Source organism: Stegodyphus dumicola, chromosome 6 (genome assembly GCF_044657685.1).
Source record: "Stegodyphus dumicola isolate Sdum_Otavi_A_Nest chromosome 6, ASM4465768v1".
Classification (NCBI taxonomy): domain Eukaryota; kingdom Metazoa; phylum Arthropoda; class Arachnida; order Araneae; family Eresidae; genus Stegodyphus; species Stegodyphus dumicola.
The window spans coordinates 32,287,420-32,311,776 of NC_140773.1; the positions used below are offsets into that span (position 1 = coordinate 32,287,420).

General features: G+C 28.9%; 1 protein-coding gene across 2 annotated transcripts in view; it reads left to right on the forward strand.

Moving 5' to 3' along the window:
• LOC118204409 (protein HID1) overlaps window positions 1–11,523 on the forward strand; it is an 82,981-nt gene extending 71,458 nt beyond the window's left edge. For both annotated transcript variants that reach the window (XM_085818204.1, XM_085818203.1), the window contains 3 exons: window positions 2,714–2,976; window positions 7,844–8,002; window positions 10,139–11,523. In XM_085818204.1, the coding sequence (XP_085674330.1) occupies window positions 2,714–2,976; window positions 7,844–8,002; window positions 10,139–10,202 (486 nt within the window). In that variant the 3' untranslated portion in view covers window positions 10,203–11,523. The remainder of the gene's footprint in view (window positions 1–2,713; window positions 2,977–7,843; window positions 8,003–10,138) is intronic.
• Window positions 11,524–24,357: the final 12,834 nt, after the last annotated feature.

Consider the following 24,357-nt stretch of genomic DNA (forward strand, 5'->3'; position numbering starts at 1 on the left):
AAATATCTTTTTTGTATTTGTTTTCCTTCATGGTGTTGCAATTTTAATCGCCAACAGTGTATATAAACCGTAGAAATTATGCTTATCTTATTGCAATCTGCATAACTTTTCCAAAACAGTTTATCACACTATGTCTGCATTATTGCCATTTGCATTCAGTGCTTCCAACAAAAAGGAGTTCTTCTGCTCTTTCAGCTCTCAATCTGTAATTGATATCTTAATTTGTTGTGTGAACTTTCAAAAGTAGAAAACCTTTCCAGTACCTGCTGATGAAAATTTTGCTGTGCTTAACATTTGAATGATAACCAGTTCTTTTCCATTTGTGCATTTTTTCTTAAGAGCTATTGATTTCTGTTATTAGTAGTATTTCTGTTATTAGTAGTAAGTATGATTAGTGACTCAATTATCTCATTTTCATAAAGGGTTCCATAGAAAGGTGAAACATGAATTATAAATTTCATTGTAATTATGAAAAAGGTAGTTTCTGTGTATATATAATATATGTGTGTTTGCATGTGTATATATATATGTGTTTGGGATCTATTTATTGATGCAATGAATAATACTTTCTTTAATGGACAAAAACAAAGACAAAATACAAATGTATACATAATTTTAAAAGACAGCTAACACTTTACATCTTTAGAATTCAACTTATCTATTGTCAACTTTAAACAAATCTTCTTCAAATAAAATTGTTGTTGCCATCCATTGTTAGATTATTATTTAATTATAACTTTCACTTTCAACAAACATAAAACAAAAGTAATGCCAATTTCCACAATTAAAAAAACAGTTCAAGATTCAGTTCATACCGACCATTATTTGAAATGCTTTGGAAATATATATTTTCATCAAGTCTGAAAGTCCCACTATGCATGATCATTGCATGTCTGCAGTATCAGTATCATTAATTCCGAAATGTTCCACATGTTCTGCCTTGAAGTATAATGGCCATCTGCCTGGATTGCACGGAAATTTAAGTGTCTAGAAGAATGAAAGGACAACAGGTGCGGTGTTCTCACCCCCTACACTCTCTCTCTCTCTGTATATATGTATATATGCAGAAACTGCTTTGTGCTTGGAAAATGTCTGTCAAAAATGTAAAGGCAGGTACAAGATACTTAAATAAACAGATTTTGTAATGTGTGTGCCCAAATAACATTTTGAGATGATACTAATATCTAACGAATGGAAGATAAAAGCCTTCTGCTGGAGTTATTATTTCTCATGCAGATTTCAAGTGATAAATGTTGCTACCCAAAAACGAAGCTCTTCAAATTGCAGGGGCTGCAACATTTGTAGGGCTACAGATGCAAATGTAGTAGCTGCTTTCTTTTAACCACAGCTCCATAGATAAAATTTATATCAGGAAACTTTGTGCCTGTGTACTGATTCATACTGCTCAAAATCCACACAGGTAATTACAATTTATGTCAGATGAATGCTTTTATCTTTTACCCAGCAGTGCTTTGTACCACCTCAGTGTACACACATTCCATTACAAATTTTTTTTTTTTTTTTTGTCTCCACTGTCTTCACATTTTTGCCTGTTATTTTATGAGCACTATACATATATGTGTACTAATTTCAGTGCTTGTTTCATTAAGATCCTAATGAGGCTTTATGTTTTGGTGGTAAAATATACATTAAAAATATACATTTTCCATTATTTAAAATCATCATGCTCTCTCCCTTACTTTTTTTTAAATTTCATACTATTGAACAAAACAATGCAAAATTTAAATCAGCTGTTTAACACCTATAAAGCGATCTAGGTTTCCATACCTTTGCTTATTTTTTGTTCCTGTTCAAAATTCTATGCATATTTGAAGGAATGTGAATCAAATAGTTATATCTGCTTTCTTTATCATTCAATGTCAAACGGAAATATTTGTTACTTATAACTAGTTTTGGGTTTCTAGAATTTGCATTTTGATTTTTAATTTATATACACTCATATGATATGTGAAAAACTACAAAAATATATATGTAATATCTTTGGTAGTATTGTAAGATATCAAAGTGAATCTAACCTTAAGTTTGTTCCTTTTTTTACATTTTTTTTATTAAATGTGCTATTTAGATTTGATATATTAAAGGTTTTTAAATTCTACAATAAAGAATATTTTAGCTTATAGCTATAGTTTCTATCTTTTATTTGCCATTATTAAGAACAGCTGTATATATCTGAAATTTGAAAGATGTTTTTGATACTTTTTTTTAACTATATGACATTTTTTAATTGTTACTACTGATTTAGAGTTTATGATAGGATTTTTGTCTTGCTGTAATATAACAATTAAAAACTACGTGACTACTAGTTTGATCTACTGCTTTTAGGTAATTATTTTTTTTAAAAGGTGCTACTAAAACACTGCTTTTAAATTTGAATGTGTGATAAAATGGCTATGAAAAGGAAAAGATTAAGATATCAGCCAATTTTAATGTGCCATCTGAAAAATAAATAACTGACTAAAAGCATTAGATTACGTACTACTTGATTGTTGAATTGGGTATCATGCTTAAATGATGTGTTTGATTTTAAATATCAGTGCATTTTGTGATTCAAAATCATTCTCTCTTTCTCCGTCTTTCTTTTTTTTTTTTTTTTTTTTTTTTTTTTTTTTTGTGTGTGTGTGTGTGTGTGTGTGTATGAGAGAGAGAGATTCTATTATAGTTTAATATATATGGAAATTACATATCTATGTAGGTTTCACCCCCTCTTAGCCCAACACCTTCAATTGATTCATCAAGTTCTGAAGCTGCATCTACAGTTACCAATACTTTCCATCGAACTCGTGCTAGTTCTGCTGCTAGTTTTTCTACTACAAGTTCTGTTACTGGTGTTCCTCCTAGCCAGTGGGTTCCAACTTCTGACTGGGTTATTTCATGGAAACAGAAATTACCTCTTCAAACTATAATGAGACTTTTGCAAGTTTTAGTACCTCAGGTTGAGAAAATATGCATTGATAAGTAAGTGTTTTGGCTTGTATTTATTGTGGTTGTTATGATGATGATGCTTTATGAATGGATTTATGAATTATTTATGATGATTGCTTAAAATGATTTTAATATAAATTAATTGTTAGTAGTTTGAATTCATCTTAAGAATATTTTGTAACCTTTTTTTTTTTTTTTTTTTTTTTTTTTTTTTTTTTTTTTTTTTGTTGTTGTTGTTGTTGTTTCATTTTCATACCAAAAGGATCAATCAAGAAGCAGCAATATGTAGCAGAACTAGCTTTCTGCCAGTAGACAATAGTTTACCTTCCTGATGGCAGAAAGGGGTTAAAATTTATTTAAAACTGACAAAAAATGCCAACAGCTGGCAGAAACTAATAAAAGCATTGTATTATTTAATAATGCTAATTGATATATTTTTTTTGCTTAAATTAGTACTGTTTTATTAAATTATATTAAGAACTTTATTAAATTATTTAAACTGAAGTGAGAGATTAGAAAGAGAGTCGGTGATAAAATGGTTACTGCGACTGAAGATAATGACCTGGTGGTTGTTAACAGTTTTCATACTAAATGTGTGTATGTTTTTAAATTGCAATAAATACAGGATGTAGGGAAAAGACTGCAACTTATTGTGTACAAATATCCAAAGTGGCAGTAGCATAAATAGAAAATGAATACTAGTGGGATACCTGTTATAATAATAAATGAACATAAAATGGAATTGATGAGAAATGAATTTAATGAAAACAGATTTTGAATGCCTTATGTATATTCTGCTCATTACCTAAATCTTGGGTATATGTTTTTTTATGAAGCATATTACATCTGTTTAGAAATATTTCAGAAATCTTTGCAAACAAGTTCAATGATGATAATGAGCTTAATTATAAAACAGTAGAATTAGATTGAACAATCTGTTAGGTTGCCTAAAATCATTTGTAAGAAAATTTGCATACTATTTACAAATGCTTGAAAATCATGAAAGTGATATAAATGATTAAAGGAAATGACTCTAGTGATAAATAATTTCATTGTTATTAAAGAAGGAAAATACTTATTGCAAATATTAAAATTTATTACTGTTGTACTGAATAAAATTTAAAAAGATTGTTTTGTTGCAAATGTTTATAAAATATGGTTGGCATTAATAATTACAATAATCTTATGAAAATGGACAATAATTCAATATCGTGCTAGCTTGTATACTTCATCTAAAGCATATGGGATTTAAATTGTTCATTGAGAGCAAAAAAGTGCAGGACATTCTTTTATTATATAAACTAATATTTTTTACTTGATATAAACTATCATCAAGCTTTCTTTTATTATATAAACCAACATTTTATGCTTGATATAATATCAACAAGCTTTTAAAACAAAATCTACTTCTTTTCATTATGCATATTTTTTAATAAAGTCTTACAAAATGTTTCAGATTCTACATGATGATTTAAAGAAAGAAACTGCAAATGGATATTTCATAATTCTTGTTTACACAGTGGTTATATTGCTTGCAAATAAGGCTAAGCTCTAGAGAATATTCACCATCTGTTCATTTATTCAGAATAAATATATATATATTATCTTAAAACAGTAGCTAAATTGGTCTTCTGTTCTAGTTTTTTCTGTGGAAAAGATTAGGCTGAATTTGAATAGTAATGTAAAACATGTAGTCCTGCTATGTAACCTTTAAATTAGTATTGTAAACATTATAGCAGCACTTGTTTTGTTTTAAAATACATTTGCATCTACTACTAATAGTACTTTCATCTGTTTTCAGTTATAGGAATTTCTGAAACTTACTGCCTCTTTTATGGCATGTTAGCTTTAACTGATGATTTTAACCATTTTGGCAGAAACTTTATAGTTCTTATCTGTGATTCTTTCATAATCACTTAACTGATTTGCCAGTGTGCTGTAAATGGCCACTAGTGGAAATCACTTGATTTGTTTGGGCAGTATGCGGACTAAAAGAGTTATACACTTTGTTAATGTTTTGTCCATATTTTTGTTTTTTATTTGTTCACGCTTTGTCAAGAGATTTTAAAAGCAGTCCATTGATCACTGTTCTAGTATTATTTTTTTTTTTTTTCCTGATTTTCTGGTAAAATATTTTTGCATATATGGAACATTTTTCTGAAACATGGGGAAAGGTTTTGGGGGATGAAATTGCACTCTATGCTAATGCTAATTGCAAATAATAATGAAATTCTAATATTAAAATATTATGTATGTAAATATCTATATGTATGTGTATATCTGTAATATAAATTCTGTAGATATCTTGATGATTTTTTATGGCATATATTCATTTCGTGCATAATGGAAAAGAAAAGCTTTTTAAAGTGGCCATGGATCTCAACACTTGTTTTTATTTTTTAATAGAGCAAGCCTTAATGTGCATAATCAGATACACACAGCATCATTTATGGGTGCGCCGTGCTCCCGAAAGTTCTGTAAAGCCTATATCTTCTTAGGCAAAGAACGAAATAAAAAGCAAACTATGGCTAGCAGTGAGGTGAAGCAGGAAAAAAACAGTAACAGCAGTATTTATAGACTTGGGTCTTTTATTTTAAATTTTGAGCTGCCATGCAATCCAGGAAAATTATTATAAAAAATTTTAGAATAGAAAGAGGTGATCCACAAATTAAAATGAGGAATTGTGGGGCTATTGCAAATTTTAATTATAATTTTGAGTTACCAGTTTTTCTGTCTTACACACAAACAAACGAACACGCACATATGTAGTATATATTATAATTATTATTAATGTAGTCAAATGGTTATAAACAACATGTTAATTTTAAGTAATAAAACTTTTAGAAATTTTCTCATAAAAGTTGCTCTAAATGCTTAAATTTAATATTTTAGGGCATTTAAACTAAAATTAATCTTTGTTGAAGACAAACTTCAAATGAAACCTTAATTAAAGAAAAATGACATTTTTTGTACCCAATTGGTCACAAAAAAGAAACAATTAAATCGGCAATAAAGAAGAATTTACTGATATAGAATGTGAAGATTTTACTAGTATGTATAGATCTTAAATTTTACCAAAAAAAGTTATAATTATACAAATCTTAAAATATATTTCATACAAAATTATGTGTTCAAGACTAGGGATGCTAGTTATATCTTTCTGGATGCTACACTTGTCCTTAATGCTGAATTAATTATATTTTGTAACACAAAATTCTGAAGAGCCCAAGTAAAAAAGATATAAACAGCATGAACTATCTCTGTAATATAAGGCAAAAAAAGGAGTAATGAATATTAAACACTTTGGCATAAGAATGTCTGTCAAAATATAATTTCTTATTTTGTTTTTAATTTTTTCTCCTGCATTGTAAGTGCTTAATTTAGCCATTTTTAGTTTAATAACCACAAATAATTTAATGATTTAAAACTCTAATTTAACCATATTCTTCTAAATTAAGTTAGTAAAAATAATTTTGCAGTGCTTTGAAAGACATTCTGTATTATTTCCGGGCTATAAATAGTATTGAAAGAATCAATATTCTCGGTTTTCACCCAGTTCAGAATTTAAACTCAAATACTTTGCTTCTTTCTGGCCATGGAGTTTCACTAGCACATTGTTAGAAATAGAATGGAGCAAAAATATGTACAGGCTTACATGTTAATAAAACCGTCATTTGCAGAGTGAATGGAGGTGCTACTGTAAACACATCTGCAGAATTTTGACAGTACAACTAATTTGTAGAAAAACACTGCAAATTGAAGTTTTTTAAAATGTTAAGTCATGCTTTTTACATGAATAAAAACTTTTCAATATTTTTAATAATATTATTATGAAAGCATAAATTTCACATCAGTCTTCTATTGCAAAATTTTAAAGGTATGAAAAATTAACACTTACGTTAAAACAGTGGCCTTCCTTTCATGTACTGCAGTTTCATCACTGTCTGATTACTGCAATAAATCCTGTCACGTGTTACACTTTTTTAGCTCTCTTTTCTGTCCTGTTGTATTCTGACATACTCTATTGTTAAAGGGAAAATGTTTCTTGGAAGCAAGCAGTAAGCTAAAGAGACCTCATGAGTGCCTTAGATGTTTGCATTTTAGATGTAAGTGTTCATTATTTTCTCAAAACTTGAGTTTCTGAAGGTCATGAATGTAAAACACATTATATCTGAAACAGAAATATTTCATTTAAAAAGGTGAATGTGAATTAGCTTTCTTTTAGGGTAAAATTATTTTTTAGTGTGAGCAAACTCATATCTTTATTTTAGATTCCCATAAATGAATGTATGTATTAATTATCTACAAAGGTTTTTAAATCATATTTAGTTTTTTATCATCATAATATTTATATTAAATAATTTGTTGTTAGATTTCAAATACTTCGTTCATCATTTTAGGAATACATTTGCAGTATTTTTTATTTGCTTAACGCATAGCGGAAAAGAAAACATTTGCATAACATTGCTCGATTGTGCTAATAAATTTCAATTATTTACTCTATGTTTTTTTTTATATTCTAATTATTTTTGTTTGGGCTATTTTCATTTATTTATATAAACAGACATTTTATTTCACTAAAAATTTTACATTATCCTGCACATATCTATATTTTGTATAAATCCCATTACAACCTCACATTTAAGGAAATTTAGATAAAATACTTTGTATCCCTGTCATTTTTCTCAAACTTACAAAAATTATTATGTTTATCAAGTACTGTAACCAATCCTATTTGCAGCTGTAGTTAAATTAAATTTTCATTCCTTTTGAAAAAGAAATAACCACTTTTTTTTAAAATATTTAAATTCAGTATTGCATGCACTGATACATTTTTAAAACAAATCTTCTAAATTTTTTGTACGAATTTTGTAGTCATAGTAGAGCTTTTCTTTCACAGGGGATTAACTGATGAAAGTGAGATTCTGAAATTTCTACAACATGGAACTCTAGTAGGTTTATTACCTGTGCCCCATCCCATTTTAATTCGAAAATACCAAGCTAATAGTGGAACTACAATGTGGTTTAGAACCTATATGTGGGGAGTCATATATTTAAGGTAAGTGTATTCCTATTTTAAAATCAATGCATAAAGTAGGAAGTAAAGACCTCATTGATATAAGAATTTCAAACATAAAAACCAAGGGATCTATAATAAAATAGAAAATTGTATATACAGTGATGCAAATGCAATTTTATTTTCTTTGATGACATTTAAGAAAATCTGAAAGCATTAAATTTTACCAATTAAAGTTGATTTATTGAATTGTATTGTTATTTAATGCATATAATTTTATTTAAAATATATAATGGTAATTATGTCAAATTTTCTTTTTTTTCTCATAACTGAAGATCTTCCTCCTAATATTTATAATACATTTGCAGTTTTTATTTGATGAGAAATAATTATGCAGGTTTGTTTGTAATTTAAGATAAATAGCTCATAATATGAAATATCTGAATTATCATAATTCACATTCCTCATGATAAGAGGTTTGCAGATTAGTGAATTTTGCAGATTATAGGTCTTGTCTTTCTTTTGTTTTTCTTTTTTCCATTAAACCTGGATTATTTGCAAGAATTATTTAGTCAAAATTTACTAATTATAAAATTACTATTTTTTAAATACTGGCAACTTGCCAGCTGTCTAAAATAGTTATTATAAAAAAATAATGTACTAATGAGTCCAGTAATTACTAATAATAGCGATAAATAATTGCACTTATGGCTTTGAAATTGTTAAGTTTATTAATAAATTTATTAATATTAGAAAATTCATATTAAAAAAGTTAAATATATCATACTTTGCTGAGTGCCAATGCAACTGGCTTGTGGAAGATAAAAATATTTTATTCCAGACAGTAGCAACTCATTTTGCTTTCCAGTTTCTTAGTTTGTTGATTAAATTTGAAAGAAAAATATCTTAATTCTTCGTGCATATCACATAAGTTTTTTTAATTAGATTTAATTAGATTTGCAAAAATGTGAAATAAATTCAAAATTCAGGCTTCAAGTTGTATATTCAAAATTTAATGTAAATGCTGCCATTTTTCACAATGTACATATGTACAGATTCTTCATTATTTAATAATAGACATAACTGTATACGAAGAAAATAGCTTCTGTACAAGAGGAAAAAATAGCAATGTGTAAAGATTTCTCTGTTTTTTAATGCATTGAAGAATTCTATATAAAAAATGTGTATTCATAAATTACTAATTAATTTTTACTCTTTTAAACTAGAGAAAAAGTAAACAAATGCATTATTTATCCCAAAAAGTAATGATTTCCCTAGACTGAATTTCTGCACTAATTCTGTCATTATGTGTCATTGCTTGCACTGTTGGATTACTAGTGCTAGAATAGAATTTTTGAATTTATTAAAAGAAAGTTTCTGATCTGATGTTTTCCATTCCTAAGCAAAGAAAAATCTTTATAAGTATTATTTTTGAGATTCGGTCCTCAGTCACCTGCCATTGTAAACATACTTGCTTATAGGCAGAATATTAATCCCTTAACAATAGCATACTTTTCAATAAATAATATTAAAGTTCCTGTTTTTTTATATAGGGAAATTATTTAAAAATAAATTTATGAACAATATATGCATCCATTTTTAATTTTTGGAATATTTTTTAGCTTAAAATCTAGAAAATATGTAAAATAAGTTTTTTTTTTTTTTTTTTTTTTTTTTTTTTTTTTAAGGAAAAAAATGGACTGTTTTTAATTTTTTAGTTTGCTTCTTTTGAACTGGTTTGCTACTGGAAATATCATGGGCATAAGAAATAGAGGCATATATAATTAACACTTATTTTTATTAGTGAGAAATATATTTTTTCATATATTTAGTATGTAAATGCTATGAAATAATAAATAAAATTGAGGTGCTTACGAGAAAATTTTTCAAACATAAATTCCATCAAAAGCTAGAGATCTAAAATTTCAGGAAATCTTATTTTTATAGTTGCATTTAATTTTGAAATTTTGTAAAATGTCATTTCACATTTTTTAAATTTTATATATGATATATTAATTTTATTTCTGAATTTTGTGCTGAGCATGCTTCTGTGACATAAATGCCAAATGAATACTGAATAACTTTTACATTGTTCTTTTGATTATGCTATTGTTATTCATTATATTAAATTTTACCTTTCAAAATGTATTCACTTAAAAATTAATTATTCATTTTCAGAAATGTGGATCCTCCAATTTGGTATGATACTGATGTGAAGTTATTTGAAATCCAAAGAATATAAATATGCTTTACTTATTCAGAATGTTGTGAAAAACAGCCTAATATATTGCATGGTTGCAAATGTTATAAAGCATGTAAAAACTCAAATATAACAGCTTTTCAATATCAAGTGAAATACATTAGAAACCCACTGATCCATTCTAGTTAGCATTGATGGAAGTAACAGTTTTGAAGGGGAATAGAGAACACATAGTATGTATGTACATATACTAAGTTTTACAAAATGAAGATTTTTAACAATGCTTTTAAAAAATATAATGTATTAGTATCATATGACATGTATGCATACAAGCATATGAAGAAAAGTGAAGAAATGCTTATAAAAATGAGGGAAAATGTACTTGCAGATGAAATCCCTCTCTAGTATAAAATTTCTTTCCCTCTTTCTTTCTCTTTTTATATAAAGACTTCCTTTTTTAAAAAAAATTGTATATAATATCATTATCAGATATATTGCATCCTATGTGACTGACTATCAAAGGTTACAAGCAGTTGGGTCTCTACTGTATTTCTTTACTATAACTATTTTTGGCTGTATTTTTTCTTCCAGTAAAGCTTTACTATGCTAAACAATTATTTTTATAGGAAAAATTAATGATCGCCTACACTCACAGAAATAAAAATTCATGAAAAGTTTCCAGATTTCTTTTGTTTAAAATTTACATTCATAATTGCATTTTTTATGAATATATATTTGCATTTAGAATTTGTTTTATTATCCGTACAATTTGAGTAACATACTGAATCAATATAATATCATAATTAAATTAATGCATTTTATATGTCATTTAACTTGTAAATCTTTTGAGTATAAATCATTATAGTTTTCTGATTAGTTTTGCATTGCACATATTTTGAATATTTATGATTTAGGTACTATCTTTTGTACTTTCTTCTTGTATTCCAAAGATTTCATTCTGATTCTAGTCTTTTCTATCTTTACATTTGTTTGTTATGTTTTTATCTTTGTTAATTTGTGTTTGAAAAGTTCGTATAACTTTTTATTTTTAATATCTGCATTTCTTTTATGATGTATGAATGTTTTTGACAAATTACATTTTATTTACAATTGTCTTTTTTTTTTTTTTCTAAAATGTATTAGGTATCTGTGGTGATTTAAAGTCAAAGAATTTATCTTATTTATATGTGATTATATAGTTTTCTGCATAATATACTGCACATAAACTGGACTGTATTCTGTGCAATGATGTTTTTACTGTGTTAAATTGAGATTTTGTGCATTGTTTTAAAAGTAAAATTCTCCATATGGAGAGATTATAAATACATCTGTTTAATGAAATAAACCACAATATCAAGAATAACACTGCAGTATTCTGTGTTTTAATTTATATATATAGTTGGAAAATGAAATGGTATTTCAATATAGAAAGCCTTTTCAATAGTCAAGAGACTGAGTCATACCACTGAGATCACCATATATAAAACATTACTAAAACCTACAAGTTCATGTGGCAGTGAGATCTAGCCATTTATTAAATCTGATGAAGTTGTTAATCTTTCAAATATTTTGAATGCTTTTTATGAAAATAGTTCTGAAATAGCATGAAATGTATGATAAATGTAACAAATCTGATATTGTAAAAATCATCAAATCTTACAAGTTAGAGGGACTTGGCCATATTTTCAGATTTAAAGGCAGAAATCTCATATTTCCCAAACCCAAAAACATGAGAAAAGTAGAAAGACCTTTTAGTACTAGATGATTTGATAGCATTGAGAGAGATCTCAGAATTATTTCAATAACTAATGAATACTTATAGTATCTCATAGATCCAAATGATGAAAATTGTTCAGCACAGTTTAGGTTCATTCTAGGTTGTGCATAAGAAAATATTAAGGTAATATAAAAAATAAAATTTTTATCATGATGTTAATGATTAGCTCAAGTACTCATATGCAAAATATTCCTGATAATTAATACTAATTATATTATTGCATGAAACAGTTGGGTAATTGTAAGCCAAAATCCTTAATATACTTTTAAAATATTTATCGTAGTATTGTTCTTTTGAACCTTTGCTGGTGATATTTCCTGTTGGGAAAACATTGCAAACGTTGTAAAAATTTAGGTTATGGCATAGTATTTTCATAAAAAAACAGCATAATTAAGCTTTAATGTGGCTTTTCAAAACAAAACGTTCAAATACAAAATAAATAAATAAATAACCCTTCCCCCCATAGAAAAAAAATTTTTTTCCTCCTTGTACCATTGTTCTTTTTTTTTTCTGCTAGAAAAATTTTATATAAACTAGGCACAAATTATAATAATTATTTAATTTTATATAGAAATGCCCTTGACTTGCATAAATTTACATTTAGGTAAATGGAAAAAAATCATAACATTCTAATTGAAACCAATTAGAAATAAGGACTCTATAAATAATGTTTTCTTTCTGAAACCTATAATTTTTACATTCAAATAGGTTAGTTTAGTAACATTTGTATTAGCATCCCTTAAAATAGAATTGAAATGCAAAACCGAATGGACTGGTTATGAATCTAAAACCAAAGGTCTGCAATTGCTGGTCAGAAAAGCTGAAAATAACTCGTACTTATATAGACAAGTTTGGATCAATAGATTTGGATGTAAATCAGCCTTTTTCTATTGTGAATGTGACAGTCAAAAGATAGTTCACATTGTTAAGAGCATTAAAAGTGCAGTAAATGTTGAAGTGCTTAAACATTACAAACACAAGAAGGTGAGTCCGATTTGATTTTCCTTAGTAGTAAATATTGCTTCGTATTTCAGGGATTGTATTGCTCGGGACGTGCAGTCTTGGGAAAGGAAGAAATGTTACAAATTTGTTACATATATAGTCAAAAGTCTTTAATCCGGACTCGTCGGGACTTTGGCAATTCTGGATTATAGATCATCAGTTTAAATCTGGTAAGATGGCATGCAGAAATTATATAATTAAAAATATGAAACAATAATTTATGAAATAAAGAACAGTTATGATCTAAAGGATATCAAAATTTACAACAACAACAAAAAAAAAAGAGGTTAATATTTATTTGTTTACTTTATTAAACATTTCTTTCAACACGTGCATGCCTAAAGCATACATTATGCATAGTCGAAATTAGAAAATTGCAACGAGAAAACTATTTGATGTGTATTCGTGATATTTATAATGAATTTGATTTAAATCATATCAAAGACAGAGTACATCGAGGTGAAATACTACATTTAGTAATGAATTATAAGCCAAATAAAATAAATACATCTGCCCTGAAGATAAGGATAGTGCTGACAGATCAACTTCCAGTTCATTGCGCGCCGCGATGTTCCCCTCCCCTGCAGAGCAGCGTGAAATTGATAAACAGATTTCGGAATGGTTAGAGAAACAAAGGATATGCCTTTATCCATTTTTTTGCAGCAATTCTACTTTTTGTTTGATGGACATCGAAACATGCTTTCACTTTGTAGATCCTTTGGTAACTCCAGCATCGGCAACTCTATTTGACATAATCGAAAGTTCAAGCTTACTTTTATCAAATTGCTCTAATAGTCTGCAAAAAATAATAAGCCGGATCCAATTCGAAGATTAAGGAACAATGCAATCTGCAACATTAACTGAAATAGATAATTAGATAATTTTAGCTTAGCTTATACCATCCGTTAAACATTAAAAGCACATGCGTTAAAGTATTACGTGCATTTGTAACCGCATTATACGTTTACGCATGTGCAGAAAGTTTGTAGCTTTGAAGTCCGGATTAATGACTTTTGACTGTATAAATAATTTAGTGAAATTATAGTATTTTTTATATAATGTAACATGAAATGCTTGAAAGAGACGAAGCTCTGACAGAAAAGTAAGATTACCGGAGCGAGTCTAGTTAACATTGAGGTAAATGCCTATCTTGCTTAATTGGCTAATGTTTCCAAGTTAACAATGGTTTTAGCAATTTGTATCACCAAATTTACCTAGACATCGCAAAAGTTGCCAAACCTGGCGACATTTTTGTCTGGCCCCTGTATAACTAAATGGTATTGTAATTGGATGACTGCAATTGATCCCTATATGTAATTGTAACCGTATCTGGCCCTCATTTGCTTTTCAGTAATTTTAAGAAGTGGAAGGTACTAGAGATTTCTAAGCAGTCAGGGGAAAACTGTAAAAGATCAGGAAAACCATCAGTTTCTCAGCTGTTAGTTCAGAGCTGACTTCAAACTATTGAGATATTGCTCAGACCTTCACCTCTTAGATGTGCATTGCATTGCGTTGTGATTAACATTGTTAGTAGTTTGAAGTGTAACTACTAATTGCACTTTTTGTGATACTGAGAAGAGCTGTATGAGTGCTTTTGTGGTAAGTTCCAGAATTGTAAAGTGTTTCTTTTGGGAGAGTAAATTTTAGTAAGCTATCATAGATTCTTTTTGCATTGTGAACCGATATGCGCACAACAGTATGGTGATTAGCAATACAAGCTATTCCCAGTTTCCAATCCTATTGAAAGCATGTATATTCATAAACATATAGTGTCTTCACAGCATGGGGGTGCTGATACTGACATTGAGCTAAAAATCTCCTTGAAAACTTAGCAGTGGGGAAAGAAGGGTAGGTACCCTTGGATCTATTCCTCGGAGAGTTCTTCATCGAAAATGGACAAGCTTGTGTTTTTATAAAATGCTTTCTCAACTAGCGAGGAACTTCATAGTTTAGGAAAGGAGAATGTGGTCAGCCTTATGTTTACCTATTAAGTATTTAGTTTTAGTTTAGTAATATAAAAAACTACTACTACTTTAATTTATGAACCATGTTAAAATAATCTAAATTTAAATAAATGTATGTGTATTTTTCAAGTTTTGGAAAGGAGGGGGTAAAGGCAAAAGATTAGCTCGTATGATGAAGAGAAACCAGAGTATCAAATGATTATCTAGCATTGGTGAAAGGGGTGCATGGAGCAAAAATGGTTGAGAACCACTGGTCTAGCTTTGGCCAATGATAGGTACTATCGTTTTCCTCTTGATCATGATAAAATTTGTATACCTTAATTAGGGTTAGATTATTATATTAGTAACGATAACATAATTTCAAAATGAATACTGTTAACACTAAGTAGCATGCTTGTAAACTTGGGCTAGATTTCTTTTCTGCTGAAACTTTTACGTTGATTAAATTATGCATTCTCCTTTGGAGAATAGATATCATGATGATTTCATAGCAAAGAATTCAACTATGGAGTATCAATGATTTAGATGGCTATTCTATAAAACATTCTCAACAACATATTTGGCCCACCAACGGCTGAGCGGTAAAGTTGCGGAACACTGGTAATTTGGTCCAAATCCCGCGAACGGGCTGGCCGCATGGGCGTTTTTGTGGTTTTCCCCATGTGTAACGTGTATACGAGCCAGTTTCACTTAGAAAGTCCTCCACGAAGGCATCCCTCCCTTTAGGCAGATAGCCCTCGAGTCTTTGCCGTAATCACACACACACACAACAACATATTTGGAATCTCTATATTCACTGAATAATTCCTTGCTCTTGATATGAAAATGTATTATTTTACTGAAAAATCAAACATTGTGAAGTTGGTTTCAGTTGTAAATTTTTAACCAATTCAGCTACTGTTATGTTCAGTGTGAAGTTGTGATATCAGCTACTAATAAAACACTACCATTACAACCAACTCGGCTCTATTTGAAAACATATTTTGCCAAACATTTGGTGCTGATGATCAATTTGGTGAATGGAAAATAAACTATAATTAGAGCGAAGATATTCATAGTATAATGTTGCATTTTAGCACTTGGTGAAAACTGGTATTTATCAGTATCAACAATATTTTCTTAATGATGCAAAATTAGACTTAATTTGGATTAATATGCCTATATTGATGGCTTTGAATATGAACTGATGAGGCATGATACATGTGAAGAATGTAAAGGTATATTCCATGAGGTGCTAAAATAATCTGCATACATGCCATTATTGGTGATAATCTAATTTCAAGATTACAGCTGAGGGCACATGAGGATTGTTTCTGAAGTATATATACATTATTGAAATGACAATTTCCTGTTTGTCCTTCAAGTAATCCAAATATGTATATATACAATTAAGCCATTAATACAACTTGGCAAAAGATATTAGCAATATGTCATATGCATAATTTTTCAGTCGTAAATTTTTTCCATAGAATTTCTGTTGTAATTCATAATTTCTTTAATGTTGGTAGGTCAGTTAAGATTACTGGCACTTATTCTGTCAGAGACTCATTTATTTATTCATTTGCCAAAGATATTCTTTCATCGTATTTTAATTTATGGTTTCTAATAGTTTTCAGGAAAAATATAATCTGAGTGAGCATTAATAAAATTACATTTCATATTTATCCATTTTGAATATTATTTTATTAAAAGAACTGTACAGTGGAAAATAACATAAGTAGGCTGTTGAAAAAAGCATAATCAAATATCTGAAAAAAGTAAAAATACCTTTTTTAAAAATAAAACTTTGCACAAGTAACACTTTCTTGTTCCGAGTGGAAATTTGTATTTTCACATTTGATGATGCAACTGTTTGTAGGCAAAAAACAATTAAAATGCAGCTAAACCTAAATTAGGTCTTACTCTAAAATTATTATAATGACTTTGAAGGTAGAGCACAGAAATGTATATTTTGGATTTTTAGAATTTAAAATTCAATAAAAGAAATTTTGTCTGATGTGATACATGTGAAATAATATACAGTGACTCTCTGACTCTAATGCATGCTTTTTATGTCTGCAAAATCTGAATAAAGAAATATTTATATTTATCATCAATGTTAAAATATTTAAACGATGTTATAATAAAAGGGCTATAATTGAAATTTATTTACTTCACTTTAAAAAAGGAGGGGATTATCCTGTGCTTGTAACCTGCATCTCTAACATTAGTCAATGAGCATCCCAGTTAAAAAATCAGAACGGTAAAACCTCATAAAAAATTAAAATCTCGGGAACTGTCAAAAATACAAAAAAATCAAATGGTGTGCTGGTTTCAAATCTATAACTTTTCTACTATGTCACAAGGCAAAAGTCTAGGAATTCATTAAATGAGCGTTTACAAATTATCAAGTACAAATATCGGTGAAAATACTTTTAATCAAATTTGATAACTGATTGTCAAAAAGCGTGAGGAAAATTGAAAAGTTCAAGCTATGCTTTTATGTAAAGAAGAGAAACTGATTAATATTGACATTGCAGTTGAGGCAAGGTTCGCTGTTTTGGAAAATACCTGGGGCGTCTGCTCTCAGAGAAGTGGCGAGTCAGTTTAGCTTCGGAATCCCATCGATTTGCGTTTGCCACTGTAGAGATTTCAGTCTTGTACACTTACCAAAAGGTCCTTCTATTACATGTGGTTAGATTTTAGAGAGGATTGGGATGGCATATGTACAAATTCAAAGGCATCACAATTGTGACCAGCTGTCATTATGGATGTCTTCATTCAAGCTGTCAACTTCCATGGCGACAGACTTTGATTTGTTGTTGGACCGAAAAGCTTTCTCTTCAATTTTTTGTTTGACACCATAAACTCTTTCTTGAATTTCTCCAACTTGATCTGGAACTGTGTCTATTCTGTTTTCCCATAGCCTCGAATTTGTCTTTCATTGTAGCAGTAATAGTCTTTTTATTTCCTCTTGACCTGCTTTTTCATCTCTTGTTTAATGGATTCTTGGGCAGCTTTCATATATTTTTTCAGTGCAGCAAAGGCTGCCACCAGCTGTCTTAATTGTTTATTCATTGCTGTTGTCATTGGCATTCAATCAGACTTCTGACACCAAAAATTGTTGCGTACAGATTGAATGCTCACAGAACCAATGATAGCTTAATAACAGTTCTAGAACTTTTGACAAAACTACTCATACACCTCTCCAAAGTATATTATTTTGGTATTTTTAAAATATTTCTATTTTTTTATTTAGAATTTATTAATATTTTTACATCTAAATCTGAATGCCAATACCCAGAATGGTCCAAAATTCAAACCTTTGGATAACCAGCAAATGTCTTTTAAAAAATTTTATAGAATTTTTTTTAAATGCTTAATATTTGCACATTTGATATTTTTTCTAATACAACATGTAGGGAGACCCAATTGTTAATTTCACTTTGATACTGATTGCAACCTGGGAAATCATTATTTATTATACAGAATAAAGTCTGAAATCTGGACAACTAATATTCGGAATGATCTAAAACACTGACCTTCATTACTAAAAACAGCTGTTTTTAGATTTTTTTTATGCTTGGCACAAGAGCATTGGATATATTTTCATAATAAAATATGGACAGTCCTGATTTTTAACTTAACTTTGACACTATATAAAAAATACTTCTATATTGAATAAACAATCATTTCAAAACAAAAGAGAAACATGCTAAAGTGAAATGTAAAATTAGCTAAGAAACAGTCTTGTGTTTTGCTCAGATTTAATCAAGAACTCAAGTTCAATAAGTTCTTGATTAAATCTACACCAAACACAAGGTTGTTGCTTTGCTAATTTAATGAAACAAACATTTGTTAGAATAAATCTATAAGATAAATAATGATGCTCTAGCTGACATTTTACTTAACTTCCATGCTAAGCCGAAACATTCTACATTGTAATATCTTATTGAATAATTTGTATCTCTGATGCTAACCCAGCTAATCAGTATTTATTTTTGTTTGCTTTCATTACCACATGATTATCAACATGGTAGTTTGAGAAACTGCCTGCAATGACACTCCTGCAATGACACCTAAGCAATTCTTTTTAAAATATTAGTAACTGAATACCAAAGAACATGGTAACCTTTTATGTTGACGTTACACTTAACAGTGATCGCAGACTTTTGCTGACTGCACTGTAAAGTGTTGAATGAATGAGCCTAGGAGGAGAAATATAACAGACATTTCTTTCCATATGAAAAAAAAAAAAGATTTTATAAATTATAATCTCAGGACAAGAGATTGCATTTAGTGCTGTTTGAATTGAGAATAACAGATTTGTTATTCAGTTAAGCCCAGGAATGACTTCAGAACTAGTGCAGCAGCACAATGTGGAAGAATTTTATTAGTAACTGAATACCAAAGAACATGGTAACCTTTTATGTTAACATTACACTTTGCAGTGATCGCAGACTTTTGCTGACTACATTGTGAAGTGTTGAATGTGCCTAAGAAGAGAAATATAACAGACATTTCTTTCCATATAAAATAATAATAATAATATTTATAAATGATAATCTCAGGCCGAGAGATTGCATTAGTGCTGTTTGAATTGAGAATAACTGATTTGTTATTAAGCCCAGGACTGGCTTCAGAACTAGTGCAGCAGCACAACGTGGAAGAATTTTAGGGAAGCAAAATTTTCAGAATTTAGAGAAGCCCCTGAGTAACAAAATTAAGGAATAGTAAGTATACTTTTTAAAATTTAGGGAAGGCAGAGGGATGCAAAATTTAGAGGTATTAAAATTTTAGAACGTAGGGAGGCACTTGGCAAAACAATTTAGAACCCCTCAGAGTCTACACTGCTCCACAAAATAACTAGCCGTGGATAAGGTTTAAGCATACGTGCAAATTTATTTATTTGGTTCTCAGTTAAGCTTTAAGCACATGTACAGCAAATTATGTAAGAAAAATAAAATAACTAATTAATTTGTCTGTGTGCGAAAGAACCAAGATGTTTAGTGGAAAAGCATGTCATCAGTCATCTTTAGTCATCAGTCTCATGCATCACCAATTGCATATAACGGACTAGCTACGATTGATGATGATAGTCGGGAATTTGAAGGTTTTGAGATATAGCAATCAAGAAGCGAAATTTTCCATTTAACGGAATTTGTGGAGGAGTGGTAATAAATGAAGATATGACAAAGGATTTTCCTTTGCTTTATTATGACAACCTAACTATCAATTAAAGTAATAGAAGGCAAAATATGTAGCATGATTATAAAGTCAGAAAATATAGCCACTAATAGTAAAAATGGCCGAGAGGTTGCTGAGAAAGAAAAATTTTTCAGTTGACATTTGACTGAGAATTCTCCTCCTGCCAATTACAGGCCTTGGAAAAGGGGGATTTTGTAACTGAACAAGAAATTACGTCTAGCTATGGAATTAATATAAAGTGTTAGCTGAAAAAACAAAAAAACTTACAATGAAAGAAATGTTCAATACAACAAACAAATAAATAAATACTGAGCTTTTAATTGTAAATTTTGATTCCCTTAAGGTCATAAATGCTTCATTTTTTTGTTTAACACAATTCCATGTTTTTAAAATTTATAATTTCTACATGTCATCTTATTACATTTAAAATGGTGATCTTACATCCAGAAAATTCCCAAATCCATAATTCTTAAAGTCCTGATGAGTCTGGAACTCGGATTTTGTACTGTATTTTGCTTTCATCATCGCATGAGTATTAACACACTTGAGAAATAACTCATGCAGCAATGTATCAACAATTTTTTTTAGCTTTAACCCTTTGATGCACGGTAGTCGCACCCTGAAACCACCAATTTTCGAAATTTTTTCTCCTTATCTTTCCGAAATTTTTTATTGACTTATTACTAAACCAATTGATTACTGATCTTTTACCTCTAAATAACACAAAATGAGTGCAGACTGATACATTTTCTAGGTCTTAGTACTTCAAATCGGATGCCTTTTAAAATTCGTTTTCAATGAGACAAAATAACTTCCTTTTATTAATATAAACAACTTTAAATTTCAAAAGTTATTCATCGCACAAAATGATTTCTATGATAAACAATAAAAAATAGCAATAATTAAACAGCATATATAAAAAAACCCTCTATATGTATGGCATTTGCTTTGTGGTTTCAGGGCGCGTCCACTGCGCCACTAGAGCATCGTGTCACAATGCTTTAGAGGCTCGGTGGTCGTGCCTTGAAACCACTGCTCTTCACAATGACGTTTGCTTGCTTCTCAAACAGAAATGTTTATTTTTACCCGAATATAGATAAGAAGTTTTGAAACCACAGAGTTATTTTATTACTAAACAATACATGCACCTGCCCAGTAAAAAAAAATCTTTCTTTTCCAGAGACTTTTCTCTGACCTCAACACACTTGCTCCCCAAGCTAGTACTGTGATTTTATAAGTTATTTCCTGTGGTTTAAATTTAATGTAAATATACTTTGCTATAATTAAAAATAGAAATTGCGTAAAGTTTTATTTAAATTAGAAATATTTTGGGATGAAATACAAATAAAATAAGTATGAATCAGAAACGAATGATCCGTACCAAAGCCAAAAAGACCAAGCTTCCCCCCCCCCATTAACATAAAAAACCACAAATTTCATGTGCCAGATGAAAAGAAACTAAATAACGCTGGGCATATACCAGTAAAATTTAGATCTAGGCAATGTACATTTTGCAGCACAAGGAACCTCATAGAAGATATGAGCGAAACATGCAATGTGGGTCATATACCAAAAATGCATATACATAATATGCATATACCAAAAAGACAAAACATGCTTTGAACAGTGTCACAAAAAAAAAAAAAAAAAAAAAAAAAAAAAAAAAAAAAAAAATTGTTTTTCGAAATTAAAGAAAAAAAACACTTCTTTTTTTTTTATCCTTATTTTATCGAGTTATTTATCCATTTAGCCAAACGTCCTTATTATGTAGGTACTTATATTTTCACTGCTATAGAAAAATTACACGTTTATTTTTTAATTTTTTCTGACGATTTACTTTGTAAAATAATGTAAAAAAAATTATATATAATGCAATTCTTACATAAATTTTAAAAAAAAATTGTAAATTTTGTCATTTATTGGAAATGCGCACAGAGAAAGGTAAGTTTTTTTTCCTACTACCTAAGTTTCAAAGTCCTCGACGCACAGTAGTTTCATAGTGCGACCACCACCCACAGAACAATGGGCAAGAGTAGATTTTTTTTTAATTCATATATTATTTGTCTCTAGGATCATAATATTCAATTTCTAGAGATTTTGATTTAAAAAAATTATAAAAATAATAGTGCATGCTTCAAAGGGTTAATATTAGTAACTGAATACCAGAGAGCATGGTAACCTTTCATGTTGACAAAACACCTGCCAAAGATTATGGATTTCAGCTAATTCCTATGTGAAGTATTCAGTGTATTGATGAAAAATTTAAAAGAAATTTCTTTCCATTTTTTAAAAACTGATTCTGTAAATGATACTCATGTGCTAAAAGATTACATTTAGTGTTGTTTGAACTGAGAATAACTGATCTGATTTTCAGTTAAGCTCAGGAATGGACCCGAGCTGGTGTGGCCGCACCGGGCAGCAGAATTTTCGAGAGGCAAAACTGTTATAGTAGAGAGAAGCACCAAGCAACAAAATTAAGAGATGGCAAAGTTTTAAAATTTCTGGAAGATCCAAAGATGCAAAATGTTTACAATTTAGAAAGCCATTAGCCAGAAAATATTTAGTGCCGGTCCTCAATACGTATGAGTATATGAGGGAATTTATTTATTTGAGACTCAGGTAAGGTATGTATGTGCAGAAAATAGTTGAAAGTTATTAAATAGCTAAACTAATATAATTCAGAGTTAACTTTGTCAACAGAAGGGAGACAAAATTTACTTGGCACAATATGCCTTTAGACACCAATCTCATCACTAATAGTGTATAGTGAACATTAACTAAGCTTTACAGTCAGTCACGAATTCGAAAATTTTAAACTATTGCAAACAAAAAGCAAAATTTCCAAATTAATAGAATTTGTGAAGAAATGTTGAGAAGTGGTAATAAATGAAGTGATATAACAGAAATATTTCATCGTGATGACAATGCCACAATTAACAATAAATTTACAGATAGCAAAATCTGTAGTATGGTTTTAAATCCAGAAAATATCACTATCAATAATAGTGAATGTTTAATAAAGCAAACAAATAAATATTGAGCTTTTTTTTTTTTTTTTTTTTTTTTTTTTTTTTTTTTTTTTCAAAATTTGATTACCTAAAGGTCATAAATGCTTCATTATTTCATAAATCCCCGTTTTATATTTTTAATTTTATAATTTCTACATGCCATCTTACTAGATTTAAATTTACTAGATATAGTATCGAGAAAAATCTCAAATCTGAAATTGAAGTCCCAATGAGCCCAGATCTTGGACTTTGTAATTTATACTAAAGTTATTTTAATATCACACATACAAATATCCATAAATATTTATAACTATGATCTTTATAATTAGGATTTGTAACTTGTTTTCATTATTTGACTGTCCTTTAAAATATAAGCCATTATTATATTATCAAAGAGACATGAAGGACAAATGAAGTATTTCCAAATAAAATAACTGGTCATTAATTTACAAGACAGAATATAAGTTATATTTTGAAAATATAATTATAGTTGACAAAACAAAACATTTTGAGAACAATAATATGAGTATTAATTAATTTTTCAGGCTGCCTATTCCTGTTTATAATAGAATGGTTAAATTTCTATTATATTAGAAAATTTTAATAATTATCAATTATTCTCAACTATAAAAAATAAACACTGAAGAGTATGCTAAACACAGAAATAAAGTTCTTAATACATATGAATATAATTTGAATGAAATGAATGAGCTAAGCCTAAGAGTTATGTTGATTAATGCATTTCCAGATAAGTGTTAATACTTTTTAACATAATCAAAATTGTTATAATATTATAGGTAGTTCAATTTCCAATCTAATAATAATAGAAATAAATCTAAAAATAGAAATAATAGAATTTCTAAAAAACAACATAAATTTCCCTTTACAAACTTGTTTCAGAATGACTGATTTGTTTATACACATTTTAGATAGCCCTGTAAATCACACTATTCTTGTTTATCAAAGGATAATTTTTCTTGTGTATAATTGTTATTACTACAAACTGAGTGATACCCTATTGTTGCTATTTCCTATTTCATTCCATATTAAAATTTCTTAAGAAATTCATACAAAAGTAGTACCATTAATCAGGTATTTATTTTTTTTAATCTGATTCTAATGCACTGATTCTTTAGGATAATTTCAGGGAAGAATTAAATGTGCCAGAATACATCTCTCTGCATATGAACATTGACTAAAAGCATTATGTTTACTTTTTCTATCCTTTACACACAGTCCAAATGATTTCCAATCTTAAA